The sequence below is a fragment of the Pleurodeles waltl genome, chromosome 7 (genome assembly GCF_031143425.1).
Source record: "Pleurodeles waltl isolate 20211129_DDA chromosome 7, aPleWal1.hap1.20221129, whole genome shotgun sequence".
Classification (NCBI taxonomy): Eukaryota; Metazoa; Chordata; class Amphibia; order Caudata; family Salamandridae; genus Pleurodeles; species Pleurodeles waltl.
Window position 1 is genome coordinate 265,864,028 of NC_090446.1, and position 21,599 is coordinate 265,885,626.

A 21,599-nucleotide genomic window follows, 5' to 3' on the forward strand; every position below is an offset into this window, starting at 1 on the left:
TTGCCTAGATGGCATTCACAGTGCCATGTCTGGCCTACAGCAGTCATTCCAGGGTCTGGCTTCCTCATTGACCGCAGACTCCCGTCCACCCCAACCTCGTGACCCTGCTTCTACCCCTTCCCCATCTCAAATCCCTCTTCCCAGCCCTATCCAGAGCACCTGCACACCTTTACACACACCCACTCAAAAACACACACAAGCAGCACATCCTCATATAAACACACATGCAGACACCAACACCCCACTACCATCACAACCATAACCATACCTACAGACACCACACACACCACAACACCGACATCCACACTCACCATCAGCACAACCGCAGACAACACACCCACTACCAGCACACCCACACCCACCATGATGCTAACATACACAATCACCACCAGCACATCCAGAGACACCGCACTCACCACAACACAAACAACCACACCGACCACCACACCCGCAGACACCACATCCACCATGACACACACATGCACCAGCATATGCACAGGCACCACAACCACACAGCACCTCCACAGCAGACACATACACACATATAGTGTACAGTAACGTCCACAATCACCCACACCCAGTAAAAACACAAACCAAAGCACAAACCACATTCACCAGACTCTCAGGCACACACACCATCAACAGACACATGCACAACAGACAGTGCCACTTCGTTTACCTCCCAGTCCCAACTTCCTCCCTCTTTCCCTAAGTGGGACCTTATGTTTGCCCTGGCTCTGACCCCTTCCTCATCCCAGACCACCACTCCCAAACGGCAGACCACCCCTCCCAAATGTCTGGGAACCCCTTCAACATCCCAACCTACCCCTTACACATCCCAACCCCACGTCCCCTTCCAAACCCAAGGACTGCACCCCACCCTTCCAAGTAAGATAATTGAGTTGCCTGCTCGCTGCCCCATAGATGGTCCTTCCAGAGGCGGTTTATTCTGGCAGTGCATATAGGAGGCATGTTATGGGCATGCAACCCATACTGTGGACTCATGGAATAGTCTTTTGTTATTTTTCTTTGTACAAAAATATTCAATAAGTTATGAGAGAGTTATCTCATTTGTTTACAATATTTGTATTTTGAGAATACTTTTGTCCTGGTCTTATTTTTTGATTGTTACTAATAGTTTGCTGATGATATTATTTCTGCTAATGTGTCCCCTGTGTACGTACTCTCATTGTGACAGTGACAAGTACAGGTTGAATATTTTCGTTATTTTTTTAGATGCATACATTTGTGTTGTACATTTGTGAAGGACATATTCATTTTGGTGCAAACATTTATCATGTTACTGTACTCTTACACTAAAACTATATGTTTCTGATATTGTGATCGGTGAATGCTTGTGTGTGTATTTAACATAATGTGTCACTAAAATGCACATATGCATTAGACAGGGAACATACCACTTTACTCTTAAATGGCATCTATTGTGTTTCGTAAATTGCAAAAACCAAGAGGGCATGTGGCCTTCATAAATCACCGTTTAGAGGTAAGATTGGTTGTACATTCTGTGTACACCCACTTGTAGCATTTTGTTGTGCAATTGCTACATTATCATGGATTTGAGTAGGTCCCATTGGGTACACTATTTATGTAAAGGTTATGGTAGTTTAGGGAGAACTGTTGCACACATCTGCATGGACACATTTCTATTTGGGTTTGCTGTGGCTTTTTTCTGTTGTTGTCCATTGCCATAATGGCAGTTAGTACCAAAGTGGTGGGTGTTAATAATATCCTGAGGTGTGTTTTTAAACATTTTGCTAACTACAACATTATAGACATATACATTACACATCATTTTACTATTGCTTGCATGTATTTGTTACACATGCTTGAATCCAGTGTGTTGGACCTGGCTTTTTGACAGGGACATCCCCAAACTTTTTGCCTCCTTCCTCCTATTTTTTCTGACCTGTTGTTGTTGGCTTTTGACCGCTGGGCACTTTAACACGTTTAACCAGTGCTAAAGTGCATATGCTCTCTGTGTAAATTGTACTATTGATTGGTTTATCCATGATTGGCTATTTAATTTACTTATAAGTCCCTAGTAGAGTGCACTATATGTGCCTAGGGCCTGTAGATTAAATGCTGCTAGTGGGCCTGCAGTACTGGTTGTGCCACCCACTTCAGTAGCCCCTTAACCTTGTCTCAGGCCTGCCATTGCAAGGCCTGTGTGTGCAGTTTCACTGCCACTTCGACTTGGCATTTAAAAGTACTTGCCAAGCCTAGAACTCCCCTTTTTCTACATATAAGTCACCTCTAATGTGCGCCCTAGGTAACCCCTAGAGAAGGGTGCTGTGTGGGTAAAAGGCAGGACATGAACCTGTGTAGTTATATGTCGTGGTAGTGTAAAACTCCTAAATTCGTTTTTACACTACTGTGATGCCTGCTCCCTTCATAGGCTAATATTGGGGCTGCCCTCATACATTGTTGAAGTGGCAGCTGCTGATCTGAAAGGACCAGGAAGGTCATATTTAGTATGGACAGAATGGTAATACAAAATCCTGCTGTCTGGTGAAGTCGGATTTAATATTACTATTCTAGAAATGCCACTTTTAGAGAGTGAGCATTTCTTTGCACTTAAATCTTTCTGTGCCCTTCAATCCACGTCTGGCTAGGTTTAGTTGACAGCTCCTTGTGTATTCACTCAGACACTTGCTGGAGAAGAAACCTGAACCAGAAACTACATCCTGCCAAGAAGAACTGCCTGGCTGCTCAAAGGACTCACCTGCCTGCTTTTCTACAAAGGACTGCTGCCTTGCTGTTGGCATGCTGCCTTGCTGAACTGCCTGGCTGCTCAAAGGACTCACCTGTCTGCTTTTCTACGAAGGACTGCTGCCTTGCTGTTGGCCTGCTGCCTTGCTGAACTCTTGTCTGGCTGTAAAAGTGCTCTCCAAGGGCTTGGATAGAGCTTGTCTCCTGTTCCCTGAAGTCTCAGGACCAAAAAGACTTCTCTTTTTTACTTGGACGCTTCGTGCGCCGAAATTTTCTATGCACAGCTTGTTCCGCGGCGAGAAAAACGGCGCACACCGACGCTGATCGACACAACGCTTTTGGGATGACCGGAACTTCGACGCACGGCCTCGCAAGGACAGCGCCGCCCGACTTCCAAGGAGAAATCGACGCAACGCCTGCAGTGAGAGCGAAATTTCGACGCACAGCCCGAGGAACGACGCGCAGCCGGAAAACAAGCAGGAGAATCCACGCACAGACCCGGGACATCTGGTAATCCCCGCGATCCACAGAAAGAGACCGTCCACGCACCGGAAAACGACGCACGACTTCCCCGCGTGAAAAATAACGACGCAAGTCTGTGTGTGCTGGGGAGAAATCGACGCACACACCATTTTTCCACGTATCTCTTCTGCGGCCTTTTGCGGGGATTTTCCACTCCAAACCAGGTACTTTGTGCTTGAAAGAGACTTTGTTTGCTTTTTAAAGACTTAAGACACTTTATATCACTTTTCAGTGATATCTTTACAAATTCATATTGCATCTTTGATCGTTTTGACCTGCAAGTACCCAGATTAGTATTATATATTTTTCTAAACACTGTGTGGTGTATTTTTGTGGTGTTATATTATGGTATTGTATGATTTATTGCACAAATGCTTTACACATTGCCTTCTAAGTTAAGCCTGACTGCTCGTGCCAAGCTACCAGAGGGTGGGCACAGGCTAATTTTGGATTGGGTGTGACTTACCCTGACTAGAGTGAGGGTTCTTGCTTGGACAGAGGGCAACCTGACCGCTAACCAAAAAACCCATTTCTAACATTGGTGATCAGCGGTGAGGATAGGACTTGTGTTTGTGCAGTGACATACAGTAGCTAAGTATTTCACTACCTACCCACAGTTGAAGGTCAACTTGATTTTTCATCTTTTTGCTTTTGGTTCTCTGATGTCCTCCTGGATATACTATTGATATTTTGGACTTTGGATTTTGTTTTTTGCCGGTAATACCTTATCAGATTAAGAATGCTTACCTACTCATTCTTTGTGCCTACTGACCACCCCACTAAGGCTGACCTAAGGAGGCTTTGCAGAAAATGGGGCCTTCCTGTATCAAGGAGATCTACTAAGATGGAACTGCTACGTACCTACATAGGCTGGGGGAAGAAAGATGGGCAGAGAGAGAGGCAGAAAAAAACCAAATGACTAAGTACCCCTCAGATGAGGAGGAGGATTGCTCAAATGAGGAGGAAGACTACTCAGATGAGGAAAGAGAACCAGTGAGAGATGAATGGCTCCTAGCTCAAGAGCGGTGGATGGAAGAGCTAGATGAGTTTCTTGAAAGGGCTGAGGCAGCAAGACTCTTAGCCCTGGAAGAAGAAAGGATTGCAGCTCAAGAGCTGAGCTGTGAAGAGCTGAAACTGGAGGCCGGAAGGGCTGAGTCCAGTTCAGATGGTGGCAGCAAAAATCTTGCATCCAGTACTGCTGAAGAAGGCCACAAGCCCAGAGAAGTGGTGCCCAACTTGAAGAAGGGAGTTGACACACCCCAGGTGGTTCAAGGGTATGAGGTAGTTCCCGTTATGCACAGGGTCCCTGAGAAGGATTGGGGAACTGGCACAGGGAGTCATATTCCTACTGGGGGGAGGGACACTTTACTGGCTCTAGCAGAGAGTGACAGATAAAAGGGTTCCTCCCTGGTGGACGTCCTGGATATAGAGTGTAGAGACATCCCAGAAGTGTATGGGTTGAGTGTCAGGGACAGTCAGATACTGTCTCACCAGTCTCAGGAGGGTGATATAGAGTGCTTTTCCAAGGCTTAGTTACTGGATGGTTGGGTGAAGGGTACTGTGGTTAATACATGTGAAGGGCAGAGTGATGTAATTGCTGGAGAGTATATGTCTGGTCCTTATTTTCCAGAGCTATGCCAACATCAGGTGGAGTGTTGAGTTCTCTGACTCCAGGGAGCTTTCAATGGAGGCAGACTTCTGGGTGCATACCAGAGAGTCTGAAGAGGCATTTGGGGGTGCTCCTGAAGGGAGTGGTCTAGGTGTTTTCCAACCAAGTGAGGTGGGAGAGGATTTTAGTGTCCCAGGTAGGTCCCAGGTCCTAGAGGGTTCCATGAGGGAACGCCAGGAGGGAAGCATAGCCTGTACCGTAGGGCTACCTGTTGAGGGAAGCCTGCAGTGTCAGAAGAACTTGGAGGGGTGAATGTAGCCTGCATCCCAACAGTTCTGGTGTCTGGCATTACCACTCCTAGTGAGGGGGTGCAGAAGTCCAGACAGAGGGTTGAGAGGGGGTTGCGGACCCCAGTGGAGGACCTGGAGAGTCAGGGGTCAGCTCTGAGAGCAGAGCCCCCCAGGAATGACCCAGGTGGAACCGTTTCTGGTTTGGGGGAGATCCAGACTCTGCCGGATGGGCAGAGGTCAGGAGACCTGCGCCAACCAGACTCTTGTGTGTCCCTTGGGGACGGTGTGTCCCTTGTGGGGGGTGAGTGTGCCCCCAAGGAAGTCCTGGCATGCCAGGCAATGGTTCAACCTCAGGGTAGTGACCCTGAGTTGGATAACCAGGTTCAGAGGTTAAACTCTGACCTGGTGGGGGGTAGGTGTGCCCACAGAAAGTCCTGGTATGCCAGGCAATGGTTCAACCTCAGGGTGGTGACTCTGGGTTGGATACCCAGGTTCAGAGGTTAAACTCTGACCTGGTGGGAGGTAGGTGTGCCTCCCAGGAAGTCCTGCTGTGCCAGGCAATTGTCCAACCTCAGGGTGTTGACTCTGGGTTGGATAGCCAGGATCAGGGATTAAACTCCGACCTGGTGGGGAGTAGGTGGGCCCCCCAGAAAGTCCTGGCGTGCCAGGCAATTGTCCAACCTCAGGGTGGTGACTCTGGGTTGGATAACCAGGTTCAGAGGTTAAACTCTGACCTGGGGGGAGGTAGGTGTGCCTCCCAGAAAGTCCTGGTGTGTCAGGCAATTACCCAACCTCAGGGTGGTGACCCTGGGTTGAAGAACCAGGTTCAGAGGTTACACTCTGACCCGGTGGGGGGTAGGTGTGCCCCCAAGGAAGTCCTGGCGTGCCAGGCAATTGCCCAACCTCAGGGTGGTGACCCTGAGTTGGATAACCAGGTTCAGAGGTTAAACTCTGACCTGGTGGGGGGTAGGTGTGCCCACAGAAAGTCCTGGTATGCCAGGCAATGGTTCAACCTCAGGGTGGTGACTCTGGGTTGGATACCCAGGTTCAGAGGTTAAACTCTGACCTGGTGGGAGGTAGGTGTGCCCCCCAGGAAGTCCTGGCGTGCCAGGCAATTGCCCAACCTCAGGGTGGTGACCCTGGGTTGGAGAACCAGGTTCAGAGGTTACACTCTGACCCGGTGGGGGGTAGGTGAGCCCCCCAGGATGTCTTGACGTGCCAGGCAATTGTTCAACCTCAGGGTGGTGACTCTGGGTTGGATGGTCAGGTGCAGAGGTTAAGCTCTGACCTGGTGGGGGGTAGGTGTGCCCCCCAGAAAGTCCTGGTTTGCCAGGCAGTGATCCAGTCTGAGGGTACAGACCCTGGGCTGGAAGGCCAGGTTCAGGGTATCCCCCCGGACCTGGAGGGAGGGGCTACTGATAACTGTGCCCCTACCATGTTGTCTTCTGTGGAGGCCACTCCTAGTTGGAGGGTGCTGGACCCCAGAAGGGAGGGCAGGGGGAGGGAAGCCTCACCCCGGGCCCTAGTCCTACCTGAAGGTACAGACCCCAGGTTGGTGGGCCAGTTGCAGGTTAACAGCCCTGCACTGGTGGAGGAATGGTACAGGGCGACTTCTATAAGCACCCTGACCATGTTGGACTCTGGGGGTACCGCTCCAGGAGGGAAGGTACAGAGCCCCAGAGGGGAGGACCAGGTTCAGGCTGTCATCCCTGACCTGGTGGAAGGGAGAGTGGTTAAAGGGTGCCCAGCACCTGGGGCTACCGCCCCCACTCACCACAGCCACAGTGGTGGGAGAGCTTTGAGAGGCCTGCGGCCTGGCTCTCATCCCTGGCAGCTGTCAGTAACCACTGTGGCTTGCTGTCCGGGTGGACAGAGTTATCCCTGGGGAGGGGACAAGTATCACACCCCGGGGGTAGAGTGGGCAACACCACTGTGTTGGTCCTGGTGGTACTATCCTGCTCCTGGGATACATCTGTGAGCAAAGTAAGGTTAGGTGCTGCACAGATGGGATCCGCAGGTAAGGAAAAAGGTTCCCCATGGGTTGGCTTAGTGGGCCCTGAGAGTATGGACAGAGGGATCCAATTAGAGTTAGGAAGGCGAAGACCGGGAGCATACCCCTGCTGTTGTGGGCCTGGGTCCTTGTTCTGTCGCCTCAAACAGGGAAGTACATCAGGATAGTGATTGTTCTCCCCTGGCTTTAGGCTGGTAGGGGGTCATGTTGGACCTGGCTTTTTGACAGGGACATCCCCAAACTTTTTGCCTCCTTCCTCCTATTTTTTCTGATCTGTTGTTGTTGGCTTTTAACCTCTGGGCACTTTACCACTGCTAACCAGTGCTAAAGTGCATATGCTCTCTGTGTAAATTGTACTATTTATTGGTTTATCCATGATTGGCTATTTAATTTACTTATAAGTCCCTAGTAGAGTGCACTATATGTGCCTAGGGCCTGTAGATTAAATGCTGCTAGTGGGCCTGCAGCACTGTTTGTGCCACCCACTTCAGTAGCCCCTTAACCTTGTCTCAGGCCTGACATTGCAAGGCCTGTGTTTGCAGTTTCACTGCCACTTCGACTTGGCATTTAAAAGTACTTGCCAAGCCTAGAACTCCCCTTTTTCTACATATAAGTCACCCCTAATGTGCGCCCTAAGTAACCCCTAGAGCAGGGTGCTGTGTGGGTAAAAGGCAGGACATGTACCTGTAGTTATATGTCCTGGTAGTGTAAAAATCCTAAATTCTTTTTTACACTACTGTGAGGCCTGCTCCCTTCATAGGCTAACATTGGGGCTGCCCTCATACATTGTTGAAGTGGCAGCTGCTGATCTGAAAGGAGCAGGAAGGTCATATTTAGTATGGCAGAATGGTAATACAAAATCCTGCTGACTGGTGAAGTCGGATTTAATATTACTATTCTAGAAATGCCACTTTTAGAAAGTGAGCATTTCTTTGCACTTAAATCTTTCTGTGCCCTTCAATCCACGTCTGGCTAGGTTTAGTTGACAGCTCCTTGTGCATTCACTCAGACACTTTCTGGAGAAGAAACCTGAACCAGAGACTACATCCTGCCAAGAACTGCCTGGCTGCTCAAAGGACTCACCTGTCTGCTTTTCTACAAAGGACTGCTGCCTTACTGTTGGTCTGCCGCCTTGCTGAACTCTTGTCTGGCTGTAAAAGTGTTCTCTAAGGGCTTGGATAGAGCATGCCTCCTGTTCCCTGAAGTCTCAGGACCAAAAAGACTTCTCTTTTTCACTTGGACGCTTCGTGCGCCGAAATTTTCAACGCACATCTTGTTCCACGGCGAGAAAAATGCTGCACACTGACGCTGATCGACGCGACGCCTTCGGGACGACTGGAACTTCGACGCACTGCCTCGCAAGGACAACGCCGCCCAACTTCCAAGGAGAAATCGATGCGACGCCTGCCGTGAGAGCGAAACTTCGACGCACAGCCCCACGGAACGACGCACAGCCGGAAAACAAGAAGGAGAATCCACGCACAGACCCGGGACATCTGGTAATCCCCGCGATCCACAGAAAGAGACTGTCCACGCGCCGGAAAACGACGCACGACTTCCCCGCGTGAAAAATAACAACGCAAGTCCGTGTGTGCTGGGGAGAAATCGACGCACACAACATTTTTCCACGTATCTCTTCTTCTGCGGCCCTTTGCGGAGATTTTCCACTCCAAACCAGGTACTTTGTGCTTGAAAGAGACTTTGTTTGCTTTTTAAAGACTTAAGACACTTTATACCACTTTTCAGTGATATCTTTACAAATTCATATTGCATCTTTGATCGTTTTGACCTACAAGTACCCAGATAAATATGATATATTTTTCTAAACACTGTGTGGTGTATTTTTGTGGTGTTATATTATGGTATTGTATGATTTATTGCACAAATGCTTTACACATTGCCTTCTAAGTTAAGCCTGACTGCTCGTACCAAGCTACCAGAGGGTGGGCACAGGCTAATTTTGGATTGTGTGTGACTTACCCTGACTAGAGTGAGGGTTCTTGCTTGGACAGAGGGCAACCTGACTGCCAACCAAAACCCCATTTCTAGCACAGTGCAAACGTACAGCGACAATTCCAAGGATGATAGGTTAAATAGTGACTTACCTTTTGTTCCGGCGACAATGGGGCTGATTTTTATCTTGGTCCAGGAGCAACAGCAGGACTTGTATGACCGGGTTCATGGCGGCAAGAAATGTGAAAACTCGAAAAAAAAGGTGAGTTTTGGCCTTTTACCCCTCCCAGTCCGCCAACTCAGGTATGGAGATTTAGCTGCCACAGTTGCATCAGTGGGAAGGCACTTCCTGATTGACTCAACGGTAAAAAGTGACTGGAGTCCCTCCGCCAGCTGCTTTTGCTATGGCGCCATTGATGTGGGTGGAGAGTCAAGGCGTCATCAATGGTCTTTCATCTGTGTACCCACGAACATCTAAATACAGTGGGTGGACTGACTATTAGGCAGACTGGAAATCTGATGGAAAGTAGACAGTGGGACCCTTACAGCCAGAACCTAAATCAGGACCTAAATTCTTGTGTTAGACTGCAAATAGTGCTAATCTCTTCTACTAAGTTTTCCGGGTTTACAGTCTGTCACAGGTATTGTAAAAAGAAATCTTTGTCAGATCTGCGTGATGTCAGCATGTGGTGTTTCAACTCTAATGACTATGACCTATTAGTCTTCAATTCCTTCTTGGTGATGCGTGCGAATGCCATCAGAAAAATGGGAAGCCATGACGTTTTTGGACGAGCCTTTAAGAGCACCCAAAGCAGTTCTGCAGATATACCGGTCTATGAAGACATATTGCAGTAAAAACACAAAAACTGCCACAGTAATGAGAAGTCTTCTTTCAGAGAAAAAATTGTTACTGGAAGCATTTAAAGACTAGACTCTATTCCTGTTAACAGACTCTTCCTCGTCATTAGAACTGATTCCAGTACTTAAAAAAAAGATGAAGCCTGAGTTTCAGGCTCCACCTTCTGACCATGACCATGTCATAGCCTTTTGCCAGGTCATGCTGAACACATTCACTACCGCCCCCAGTCCCCTTGGCCACTACCCAAGGGCGGGTCTTCTCCAGCTGGCTTTGCATTTATGACTCATTCATTAGGCGAGGAATTTTCAGGAAGATATATCCTTTAGAAGAAAACGTTATTTCCCTTTGGTAATAGTATTTCTGTAGAATACGATATCTTCCTGCAGATTCCCTACCTCTTTCCGTCTTCCCTTGTAAGTTACTGTTTTTACTATTAAGACCACACATTATCCATTGTACCGTGTAGTGTTTTATTGCTGTAGTTCCATTCCACGTGCCTCGTTAGGGCACACAAAAAGTACCAGGAATTGATGCCAGCCTTCCAGGCAACGCCTTATGTGTCACTCCGGCACCAACATTAGTGGTGCTAGGCCTTTCTAAGTATCACAAGATGGAGATGAGTAGCTCTGTGCCGTCCAATGCCTCAGATGGCCTAGCACCTGTGTGTTGTAAATCTGGGGTCATGGAAGAGGCTTGGGTCTGTCACAGCTGAAGAAGGCAAAGTCAGGGTAGAGCTGAGAATATAGGGAAGAAAACTATGAGTGGAGTGACTCACACAGGCAACAATGGCTGCTTCACGTTGTGATAAAGCTATTTCTATGACCTCACGATGCTTCGGAACTAATTCAACCTTGATGAGTTTGTGCTGTGCACAGTACACTGTTTTAACTGCGCACAGATGATGCGTTTTCGCCTTGCGTAATAGTCTGGCGGTTCCATTTTTTGGGGGGGCAAAATTGATTCCTGTGGAAAAATGTTGACGTCTAGATGCAAGTCCTACAGTCTTTTGCTAGGCCTTTCAAACTTTTTTTTTCTCTTGTACGCACATTTACATTTCTTTCTGTGTCATTCTGTGTATCTCACCCTACAGTTAAAGGAAAACGAAGATGAGGGTGCTGAAGTGAAGGATCATATTATAGTAGATCCAAACAGTGTGTAGTCTGTCCATTCTGTTCCTAATGTGAGAAGTATGATATGATAGGGCGTAACAGAAACATAAAGATAACCAAACACTATCCGTACGCACAGCCACAATGCCCTGTCGTTTACAACTTCGTAATACTTATTTTATGAACCTTTAAAAGGATGAAAAGCTTATTTGGCCACAGTGAGTTTCTAACCCGTGACCTTCAAGTTGCTCGCAGCTAACAGTATGAACATTAAGTCAGCTTCTATGATTGGCTATCTCTCCAAATGAATCTGCTTGTAAGATAGTTTGGACGCATCTTTTTCTGATAATTAGAAAAATCGCTTAAATAGTGTAGTAGTTAGGTGTCTAAAGAAGGAGATAATTGATGCATAACTCTTTGATGGATTCTTACGCCGTTCGTATTACATCATCTTGTGTTGTACACTAGAGGAACATATTATTTTTCAAAATATCATGTTTTTGTTTGTGGGCATATGGACTTTGTCAAACTAGTCTATTCTCACAATAGTCTGCACCTCTGAAGAATTCGGGTGTTCCTATCTACAGCCTGTGTTAAAATGACAAGCATTCGCCAAGCGAGTGTGTAGGAAAGTACCCTTTTTTGGCATGTTACTCCCAATTTCTGCCTGATGTTAGTGTGTTTGTGTCACTGGGATACTGCTAACAATGACCCCAGTGCTTATGCTCACTCTCCTCTAAATTTTGTCACTGCATACTGGTAACCCAGTACTTCATCCGAAATTGGCATACTGGTCACCCCTTATAAGAACCTAGTATATGGTACCTAGGTACCCAGCGCATTGGGGTTCCAGGGGATCCCTATGGGCTGCAGGATTCTTTTTGCCACCCATAGGGAGCCCATGCAAAGGCTTCTACATGACTGCCATTAAAGCCTGTTTGAAATGGTGCATGCACGCTTTCACAGCCATTTACACTGCACCAGGTCACTTATAAGTCACCCATATACCACGCCTTTCATCCCTGAAGGCTGGGTTCAGAGTAGCTGTGTGTGAGGGCACCCCTGCACTAGCAGAGGTGCCCCCACATCATTCAGGACCATTTTCCCGGACTTCATGAGTGCCGGGATGCCATTTTACGTGTGGACTATACATAGCTCACTACCTATGTACAGCTTCTCAATGGTAACTCTGAATATGGCCATGTTTGGTATCAAACATGTTGGAATCACATCCCAAGGCTTTTGCTAGCATTGGTTGTATGATTCAATGCACTCTGGTGGCTTATCAGAGGACCCCATGTACTGCCATTACAGCCTTCTGAGGTTTTCCAGGCAGCCCCAGCTGCTGCCACCTCACAGACAGGTTTCTGCCCTCCTGTTGGTTGAGCAGCTCAAGCCCAGGAATGCAGAACTTAGGATTTCCTTTGGGAGGGGGATGTTACACCCTCTCTCCTTGCAATAGGTGTTACAGGCATGCAGGGGTAGCCTCCCAGAGCCTCTGGAAATGCTTTGAAGGGCACAGATGGTGCTCTCCTTGCATAATCCAGTCTACACCGGTTGAGGGCCCCCCAGTCCATGTTCTGGCACGGAACTGGACAAAGGAAAGGGAAGTGACCACTCCCCTGTCGATCACCACCCCAGGGGTGGTGCTCAGAGCTCCTCCAGAGTGTCACTGGGTTTTGCCATCTTGAATTCCAAGATGGCAGGGCACTCTGGGAGCAGCTCAGTGGCCAGTGCCAGCAGGTGACGTCAGAGCCCTCCCCTGATAGGTGCTTACCTGTTAGCTGACCAATCCCCTTTCAGGGCTCTTTAGGGTCTCTCTCTTGGTGGTTCGTCAGATTCGGATTGCAATACTCCAGCTGGAATCCTCTGCATCCTTTACTTCACCTACTTACTGAAGAAACTGCATTTGGACCCTCCATGAATTCTACAACTGCAACAAAGAAGCAAAGACAACTTCCGCAACATTGTATCTTCAGCTTCTGCCAGAGACTGCAACTGTTTTCCGGCCGTGCATCCTCAAAGGACAGCCAGTCTTGAGCCTGCACCAGAAGAACGAAGTAATCTCCCTTGAAGCAAAGGATTCACTTCCCTCTGCAGCGATGATCGGTGGGATGGGTCCCCTCTCCTGATCAAGTGCATGGATCCAGTAACACGGGTGGTGAACTTAAGTGGTCCCGATGGTCCTGAAGTCCAGCTATCCAACTTTGGTGGAGGTAAGAGCTTGCCTCCCCACGCAAGACAGTACCCCTGTGCACCTCGTGTTTTGCAGTTGCCAAGGCTTGTTGGCATCCTACCATGAAGTGCTTCATGCACCGTGCAGTTCCAGCCCTCAGAACTCCTTCCTGCGAAGCACACCGTCCTGCGTGGTTCTCCGGCGGCGTGGGATCCCTTTGTGTAGTGCTGCATGGGCCTCCTTTTGCACCTTTTTTGTCCCTGTGCTGTGGGACTCCTGTGCACGCTGCCTCGTCTTCTGAGAGCTCTCTGAGTTGCTGAGGGGCCCCTCTGTCTCCACCCTCTTGGGTAGAGGTCACCAGGTCCTCCTGGTCCTGGGCAGTGCCATTTTCCGCTAACCGTGAGCTTTGTATGTGCCAAGGCTTGTTGGCAGAATCCAGCGATGCAAACTAGACTGCAGTTATCCATTCAACGTGGGACATCATCTGCATGAACCAGGAACCCGCATCCACCTGTTTGGGTGCAGTACTAACTGTTCTTCTTCGCTGGTGGTTCTTTTGGGCCTTCATCCGGGTTAGCAGGGGCTCCTGTACACCCTGGACTCCTCAGTGCTTTTTGGACTTGGTCCCCTTCTTCCACAGGACTTCAGGTCCAGGAATCCAACGTTGGTGTCCTGCAGTCTCTTCTGGTTCTTGCAAAATCTTCTATCAAGTGTTCTAGTAAAGTTACTATGATTTACTCCTCCTTTCCTGGGCTCTTGGGTGGGTTCTATTACTTACTTTTGGTGTTTTCTAATACTCCCAACTACACTTGCCTAGGTGGGAAACCGACTTTCGCATTCCGCTATTTTAGTATATGGTTTGTGTTCCCCCAGGCCCATTTCTACCTATTGTGTTTTCACTGTTTGCACTGTTTTCTGTCTTTACAGCTATTTCTGCATTCTAGTGTACATACTGTGTATATTACTTACCTCCTAAGGGAGTATAGTCTCCAAGGTATTTTTGGTATTTGTGCCACCAAAATAAAGTACCTTTATTTTTGTACACTGAGTATTTTCTTTCATGTGTGTGAGTACTATGTGACTACAGTTGTATTTCCATGAGCTTTGCATGTCTCCTAGTTAGGCCTTGGCTGCTCATTCACACTACCACTAGAGATCCTGGCTTCTAGACACTGCCTACATTCACTAATAATGGATAACTGGACATGGTATGAGATGTAAGTACCGTAGGTACCCACTACAAACCAGGCCAGCCTCCTAAACAGTGTGTCTCCTATTCACTACCAGCCTTTTGACTTTGTTTATGCTTGCTTCTATTATCATGATTTTTGCAAATCTTTGTTGTTTGGGAAGCTATAAGGTCGTCATCAAACTGATGAAAAATAGGTAATAGGAAAAATATTTGTTTTGGCTCAAAAAGCACCCACTGTCTTAGACGTCCCTGCCAATTAAGGGATTTACTTTGTGTGAATGTGCTCCTTGTCAAAGGTCAGAATGTCGATTATCTGATGGGTGAAGTAGACTGACCCACTTCCCTATGATGTATGCTTTGTGGGTGGAACTAGTGGCTGAAGAGGGCTGGCTGAAAACCACCACTTAAGTATTTTATATCTATATTTTTAATAAAATCGCCATGCTGTATGCTTTAGTGGGTAGAAAAAAAATGTGAATGGCCCCCAACTGACCAGTGGCTGAAGATGGCTGGCTGAAAAGCACCACATTGTATATTTGTATTCAAATCAAAAGGTCTTGGCTTACACCAGTTCTACAAATGCAGATAATGTGAATATAAGTCCAGTTTTCAATAAAAAATATAGAAAATTCATGCCAAAACAGTCTGATTCAGTGTTCTCAAAACAAATTGCTTGCTAGAAAGAACAGAACGAAAGATATATGCACACACGCACATAGATTGCATATAACTGAGTGTTCTGGAAATGAGCTTCTGGGTTTTTTTAGATGAAAGAACAAATCGAAGTGGCAACGCTTCTGTGCAAACTGTTTTTTGATATGCCTACTCTTCTTTTCATTTTCATAGAACATGGTACACGGAAACACTTTCATTTTCTGAGTGATTCAGATGATCATCTGGTTGTTTATGAAGATGCCTTCTTCTCTAATTGCCTTTGTGCTGCTAACTTAATATCATTTTCTTTTCTGTAAACTATCAATCAAGGAGTACGCCGTTTATTATACCTAGAATAAAAACTTAATTGAAATTGTTTTATGTGAATTTTATTGCCATGTTCCACGGGTTGCTTTTTATTATAATTACATCAAGCACAATAAAATGTTGTTATTAGAATGACTGGAACGGGATATACGAGATTTTCCAGGTCCATTGTAGCATGTTTTAGGAATTTTCCTAAAAGAAGATGCAATTCACATTTCTTCTGTGTTGTGAATTATGTTTGCATCTTTTATTGCTTTTATTTATGAGAGTTTCCCCTTGGAAAGTCATTGTTCCATCGGAGCTTTGCAGAGATGTGGCCCCATTGGATTGAGTAAGATGTTGACCTACCTCTGGAAGCAAAAATGGTGCTGTGAGCCTGTCTGTGTCAGATATTTATTTGGGGCAATATCTCTGCATACTACATTTTGACAAAGCACACTGCCGATGTGATACTTAGTGGCAATCCCACCGCTGTGTCACATGAGCTCTGAAGTTGACAAAAGTCTTATTCATCCAACTGAGAGGAGTCTACAGGGAATCGGACATCTTCCATTTGTATGTGTTTACAGGGGTTATCAAGTTCTTAAACATATAAAAAGATCACAAATAATCTGGGAACATGATTGGGTTACTTGCTGGCTTGCACAGATAATAACAACAAATATTAATGAGGTATCGAACACTACTTTGTATACAAGTGAATAAATGCTAATAGCCTGGTTCCAGGGTAACATGAATCCTACAGGTGGAGAGCAACAACTTCTCTCTCACATCATCATGCCTTCTCTCTTGCATCCCTTTAACGCCACAAGTGCTCCTATGTCTTTAAATCATGATATAAATCTCTTCAGGAGCCAGAGGTTGGGCTGCAATCTTGAACGTCAACAAAATAAAATAATCAGGCGCCCAACTTGGGTGAAAGTCCAAAAGGGTCTCCATTCCTTTTTCATCTCAAATGCAGGGTGGGACCACCCAGTCATATGAAAGTTTTCAAAGAACCCGGGTTATACTCAGTACACTCTTTATTACCCATACCAGTCTAAGATCTGAAGTCCACGAGTATATGTACTACGAAGAGGGGCCCATAACTCGATTGGCTTCATAGGGGGAGAAAGAGTGGTGGGTGGATTCTTAGGGATCTTCAAAGTGTGAGACAAACCATCAGTGGATAAATCATCTTTCTGTGGGGTGGGGGGGTCAATGTGTGGCAGCCTGACCCCACTTTCTTTTTGAAGAATGTCTCATTTTCTGAGTATAAATTTATTTTGGTCAGATTTAGCTGTAAGTAGATTTTGATATGCCAACAGGCTTTTATAGGCACGTTTTGTAATATAGGGATCGAGGTGGGCACATGATGTCTGTTTAATTGTTCTCGGAGATAACATAATAACCGATGGAAAGGGAGATATGCCCATTGAATAGCGGTGTTCATTATTATAAGCATGTTCACACAGCCCACACACCACTTCCTGTTGCTCTAACGATGTTCAGTCTGAGGATGGTAACCACAGGACATTCCGCACTTAATGCTGATTGCTGAACAGAAGCTGGCTAATTGCAAATACCTGCTTGAAACAATCGGGCTTGTAACTCTGGCTATCGAACTGTGTCTTGCTGAATAACGGTGATAGAGTTGGGTAATCCTTTCAGTGAAATATAATGCTCCATTTCACTAATGCGGTTAGTCTAAAAAATGGCATCTAACCAGTTGCATGTGGGCAAATCGACAAGTCCATAACTATGGCATCTCACTGTTGTTGTGAAAGGGGAATCATGTAACAGACCATGTGCATGTGTAATTGACTCTTGGTCAGGTTACACATACCACTAGTCTCCACGGAGGTGTAGATGTGGTCGGTCAGTGTGGGTCGCCAGAGCTGCATTTGCACTAGTTCCACCGATTCCTAGATGTCCTGCGATGTCTCGTAATCATCATCTTACTTTCTCCTACACATCCTTGGTTGGTACGAAGGTAGCAGGCACGTTGTACCAAGTCTTCATGAGCGTTCCTCGCCTTGAGCGTATTTTTTAGAAGAGAATGAGATCCACCTCTAATTAAATCGTGTTCTCTTTAGTCACATGTGAGATTCGTGAAGACCATCATGTTTGCTGTTTTCTCGTCAAAAGCGCTTTTAGACTTTGACAACTATAGTGTAATTATACTCTTTGTCTTGTAAACTTTGTACCAATGTACCTACTCCTAATACCTTTAAGAACATATTTGGTCTACAGCCTTGTCAAATACAAATGAGAAATGTCATTGTAAAAACAATACTGGAAGATGTACGTCAAAAAGTGCATCATTAAAAAGATGGTTATTCTTTTTCAGTTCTGAAAAACTGATGTGATGTGTTTTTTGTTGCACACTAAGTGAACAGTTTCAACACAGGGAACGGCCTATTATTGTTTAATGCATTTTGCGTTTTTTTTCTTCCAGGTATTCCACAATCTACACAATGTTTCCTGTTTTCTCCCTAGTCTTGGATAAAGATGTGAAATCAGAGGTAGCCATGCTGTACCCCGAGCTCTACAAAGACCTTCTAAAGGTAAAATGTGCCCATAGAGAGAGATGGGTTGTCTGGGTTTTTTTTGCTATAATTTTCCATTGTAGATTAAAACGCTACTTCGTGTACAACACTTCAAAACTAGGTAGTGATTTAAATAGAAACTTGTTATGTTTTGATGGGTTCCAACTTGGAACGCACTGTATAGAACTTCATCCTGGCCACTCTGGTGGTTCTTTCCTGCTTTGGCAGAGTGTGATAGCCAGGACGAGCTGCAGGAGTGGCCGTATGCTCTCCGTTATAATAAAGACAATTCTCATATTTTTAGTGGCGTCACCTGTTTTGGGTTGTTCGCCACAAAATGTTTTGGTGATGAGGGGTACCCAACCCATGAAGATACGGACAGCACCAGTACGACCGTGAAACTATGTAACTCAGGGAAGAACTCTTAGATTTTCATTATCGAAGTGTGGGCAGTGAAAGGATCATTTTTCTAGACTGTGTTATCCTGAGGCAGGTGAGCAGCGCACTGCTTCTGGTGGTACATATTGTTATGGCAAGCGGCGTTTAAGGACCGTCGCGTGCCAGTTTTACGTTATTGGACCTTGAAATACTCGCGTGCAGCCTTGCACCGCATCTGTCATGATCATTTATAAAACAGCATTCAAATGGGACACCCACACGGTCGCGTGTCCCGTGCCGGCATCATCCTCGTCGCTACACGCCTTCTTTAGGCACTCCTGTATTATGTAAGGGCCATCTCTCTTCTATACAGATGCGCTCTTTGTGCGCATCAAGCAAGCTCTGTTTGCCATGAGAAGCATGCTTGTTTCGCAAGCCTGCCGTTTTCGGCGATAGGCACGCTTTCTGTTATCAGGTGTGCATTTCACTTTCAAGATTGGAAATATCATAAGCCTGTCTTCAGCGATAGGCATGCATGCCGCTACTTGGCAATTTCTTCTCGGCGTTGTACATGTTATGAATATTAATCTGTTAGCGATAGGCACGCTATCTGGTATTTTTGCCTGTCAGTGACAGGCACGCTACCTTCTGATACCAATTCTTTCCCCAAGTCTGTATTGTGATTCATTTTATAAATACAATTTAGTGTTATTCCAATTATTGTACTACTATTTTAGTACAAAATGCAACATTCCCCCACTTTTCATAGCTGAGCCAGGAATACAGAATCACAAGTGGAAGCAATGGTATAAAAATGTCGATAACTACTTAATGGTGACAAATGTAACCCAACAAGGCAGTTAGCTTTGCTTTATAACTGTTTAGATGCAGAAGGGCAGCGTATATTTGACCATCTGCCTACTATTCAGCCTCCCAATACGGAATGGGATGCCCACACTGAAGCTGTCAATAGACTTAGAAACAATTTTAAATACAATACCAGTATAATTGTGGGGAGACACAGATTTGCTTTTACTATTAAACAATCTCAGTTTGAATCCATTGATGCTTTCCTGTCTGAATAAGAAATCCTGGCATTGACGTGTGTTTGATGGTAATCTAGATAATTATTTTAGACACCAGATTGCAGTCAACTATTATGACAAACACATTCAGGAAAAGCTTTCATGCTGTAGCACTTCAACCTCCATGAAACACTAGAGATAGCCAGGGTTATTAAAAGGTCCATAGAGACTTTCAAGGAGTTGAATATCAGTAAACAACACATAACTACTGAACAGGCAAATGCTGTTATTATCAAAACAAAATCAAACAACAATGTGGCAAAAGATATTAGAAAAGGAGGAAAACTTAATCATTCAGATGTATACATCATTTGTTGATGCAGTACCTATTTTGCGAATGCAAGAGTTGTCCTGCCGTTAGTAAAACTTGCTTGAAATGCAAGAGGGTGGGACACTTTGCGAGGACATGCAAGAATGTCCAAAAACTTGGGCTCGCCCTGGAAGAGGAGAGTTCAGGAAATCACTTTGACTAGCTAGAAGAGCAGCAGAGTCATGCTATCCATCAATAGGGTAGAGACAAGTCAAGGTTCTTTCATGGGTAGTGTCCCTATTTGTGGCATTGGCAAAGTCAAAATAGTAGTCACAGTGGATTCAGGGATGCCTATTACCATCATTACTGACAACTTATATTGGTCAGAATGGGGATCTGTTAATTTGTCACCCCCTGATATGCGCACTGTAGCATTTGGTGGACACAGCATTGATTTGATGGGTTATTTTGTGGATACTCTTTCATTTCAAGAAAGCGACACAACTACAAAAATATATGTTGCAAAAAAGGCCGTAACATTTTGGGGTGGAAAGAACAAGGCACTTTTGGCATGGTGTTGAGACCAGGCACCAGTTGTCCTGTCTTTCTGGTTGAACCTGTTATGATATTGCAACCTATGGCAAATTATTAGATAATCACAAATCACTTTTCAAAGACTGACTGGTCTAGTCTAGGGGTTTAAGCATGAAATGTGACTAAAGGATGATGTGGTACTAGTAGTACAGAAAGTGAGGAGTGTCCCTTTAAGTATGTGGAGCCAATTCAAAAGGCATTTAACCAACTTGTGTTAAGAAGAAGTCATAGAACCTGTTGATTCTTCCCAGCCGGTCACTCCCATCATGGTAGCCAAAAAGATAAATGGGGATATGAGGCTGTATGTGGACCTCAGCTCTCTCAATAAGAACATTCTAATTGATTGTTTCCCCCTCCCCAAGATTCAGGAGATGCTGGCACTATTGGGAGATGCAAGGGTGTTTTTCACCTTAGATCTGAGGGCAGCTTAACTCCAAATAGAATTAAGCACGAATTCCATATCATTAACTGCTTTCAATACCCCTCTTAGTGTGTACAGGTTCCTACGGTTGCATTTCCGCCTAGCATCCGCTGCTAGGCTTTTTGGAGACAACATACAGGGATTTGCGAATCAGGATGATATTTTGGTATTTACTAGTAATGAAGAGGTCCATTTGAGAGTTTTAGATGAGGTACTAGGCACATCAGAGACTCAAGGGTTCACAGTGAAAAAAAACAAAAGGTAATTTTGTGGTATCAGGTTGAGTATATTAAACTTGTTCTTTCTGGGGGTGGTTGGTATTAAGCCAAAAACAGATTTAGTGGGGGTGTTTAAGCAAAGATCTTAACGTGCTGAAAAGGACCAACTAAGATGTTTTCTAGGTCTGTGTGAGTAATATGCCAGGTTCATAGAGAATTTCACTTTTCAAACCGTAGTTCTCAGGAAACCTTTGTGTAAAGGTGTAGGGTATGAATGGGAAACTGATGAGCACAAAGCATTTGAAGTGCTAAAGAAGTTGATTGTGGATGTCCCTGCTTTAAGTCCTTTCAGAGATGATGTGTGGTTCTTTCGCAGATGTGGGATATAAAGGAAAGTACAGTGGCTTTTGCTTCTAGGTGCTTGTCCTGTGTAAAGTGCAAGTGTAGTACTATTGAACGTGAGGCGCTGGCAAGTATATGGGCAACAAGGCACTTTGCGACATACCTCTGGGTATGAAAGCTTTCGCTTATCACTGATCATAAACTTCTGGTGTTCTTGTTATCTGAGAAAAACTTGAACTGGGAAGTCCCTGGTTAGAGAGACTTCTAGCAAGGATGTACAGATTCAGTTTTGATGTTAAGCACATTCCAGGAATAAAGAACTTGCAAGCAGATTTCCTCTCTAGGTGTCTA

At 45.6% G+C, this 21,599-nt stretch overlaps 1 protein-coding gene across 2 annotated transcripts in view; it reads left to right on the forward strand.

Moving 5' to 3' along the window:
- ATP9A (ATPase phospholipid transporting 9A (putative)) overlaps nucleotides 1–21,599 on the forward strand; it is a 534,117-nt gene that overhangs the window by 471,653 nt on the left and 40,865 nt on the right. For both annotated transcript variants that reach the window (XM_069243632.1, XM_069243631.1), the window contains exon 25: nucleotides 17,870–17,978. In XM_069243632.1, the coding sequence (XP_069099733.1) occupies nucleotides 17,870–17,978 (109 nt within the window). The remainder of the gene's footprint in view (nucleotides 1–17,869; nucleotides 17,979–21,599) is intronic.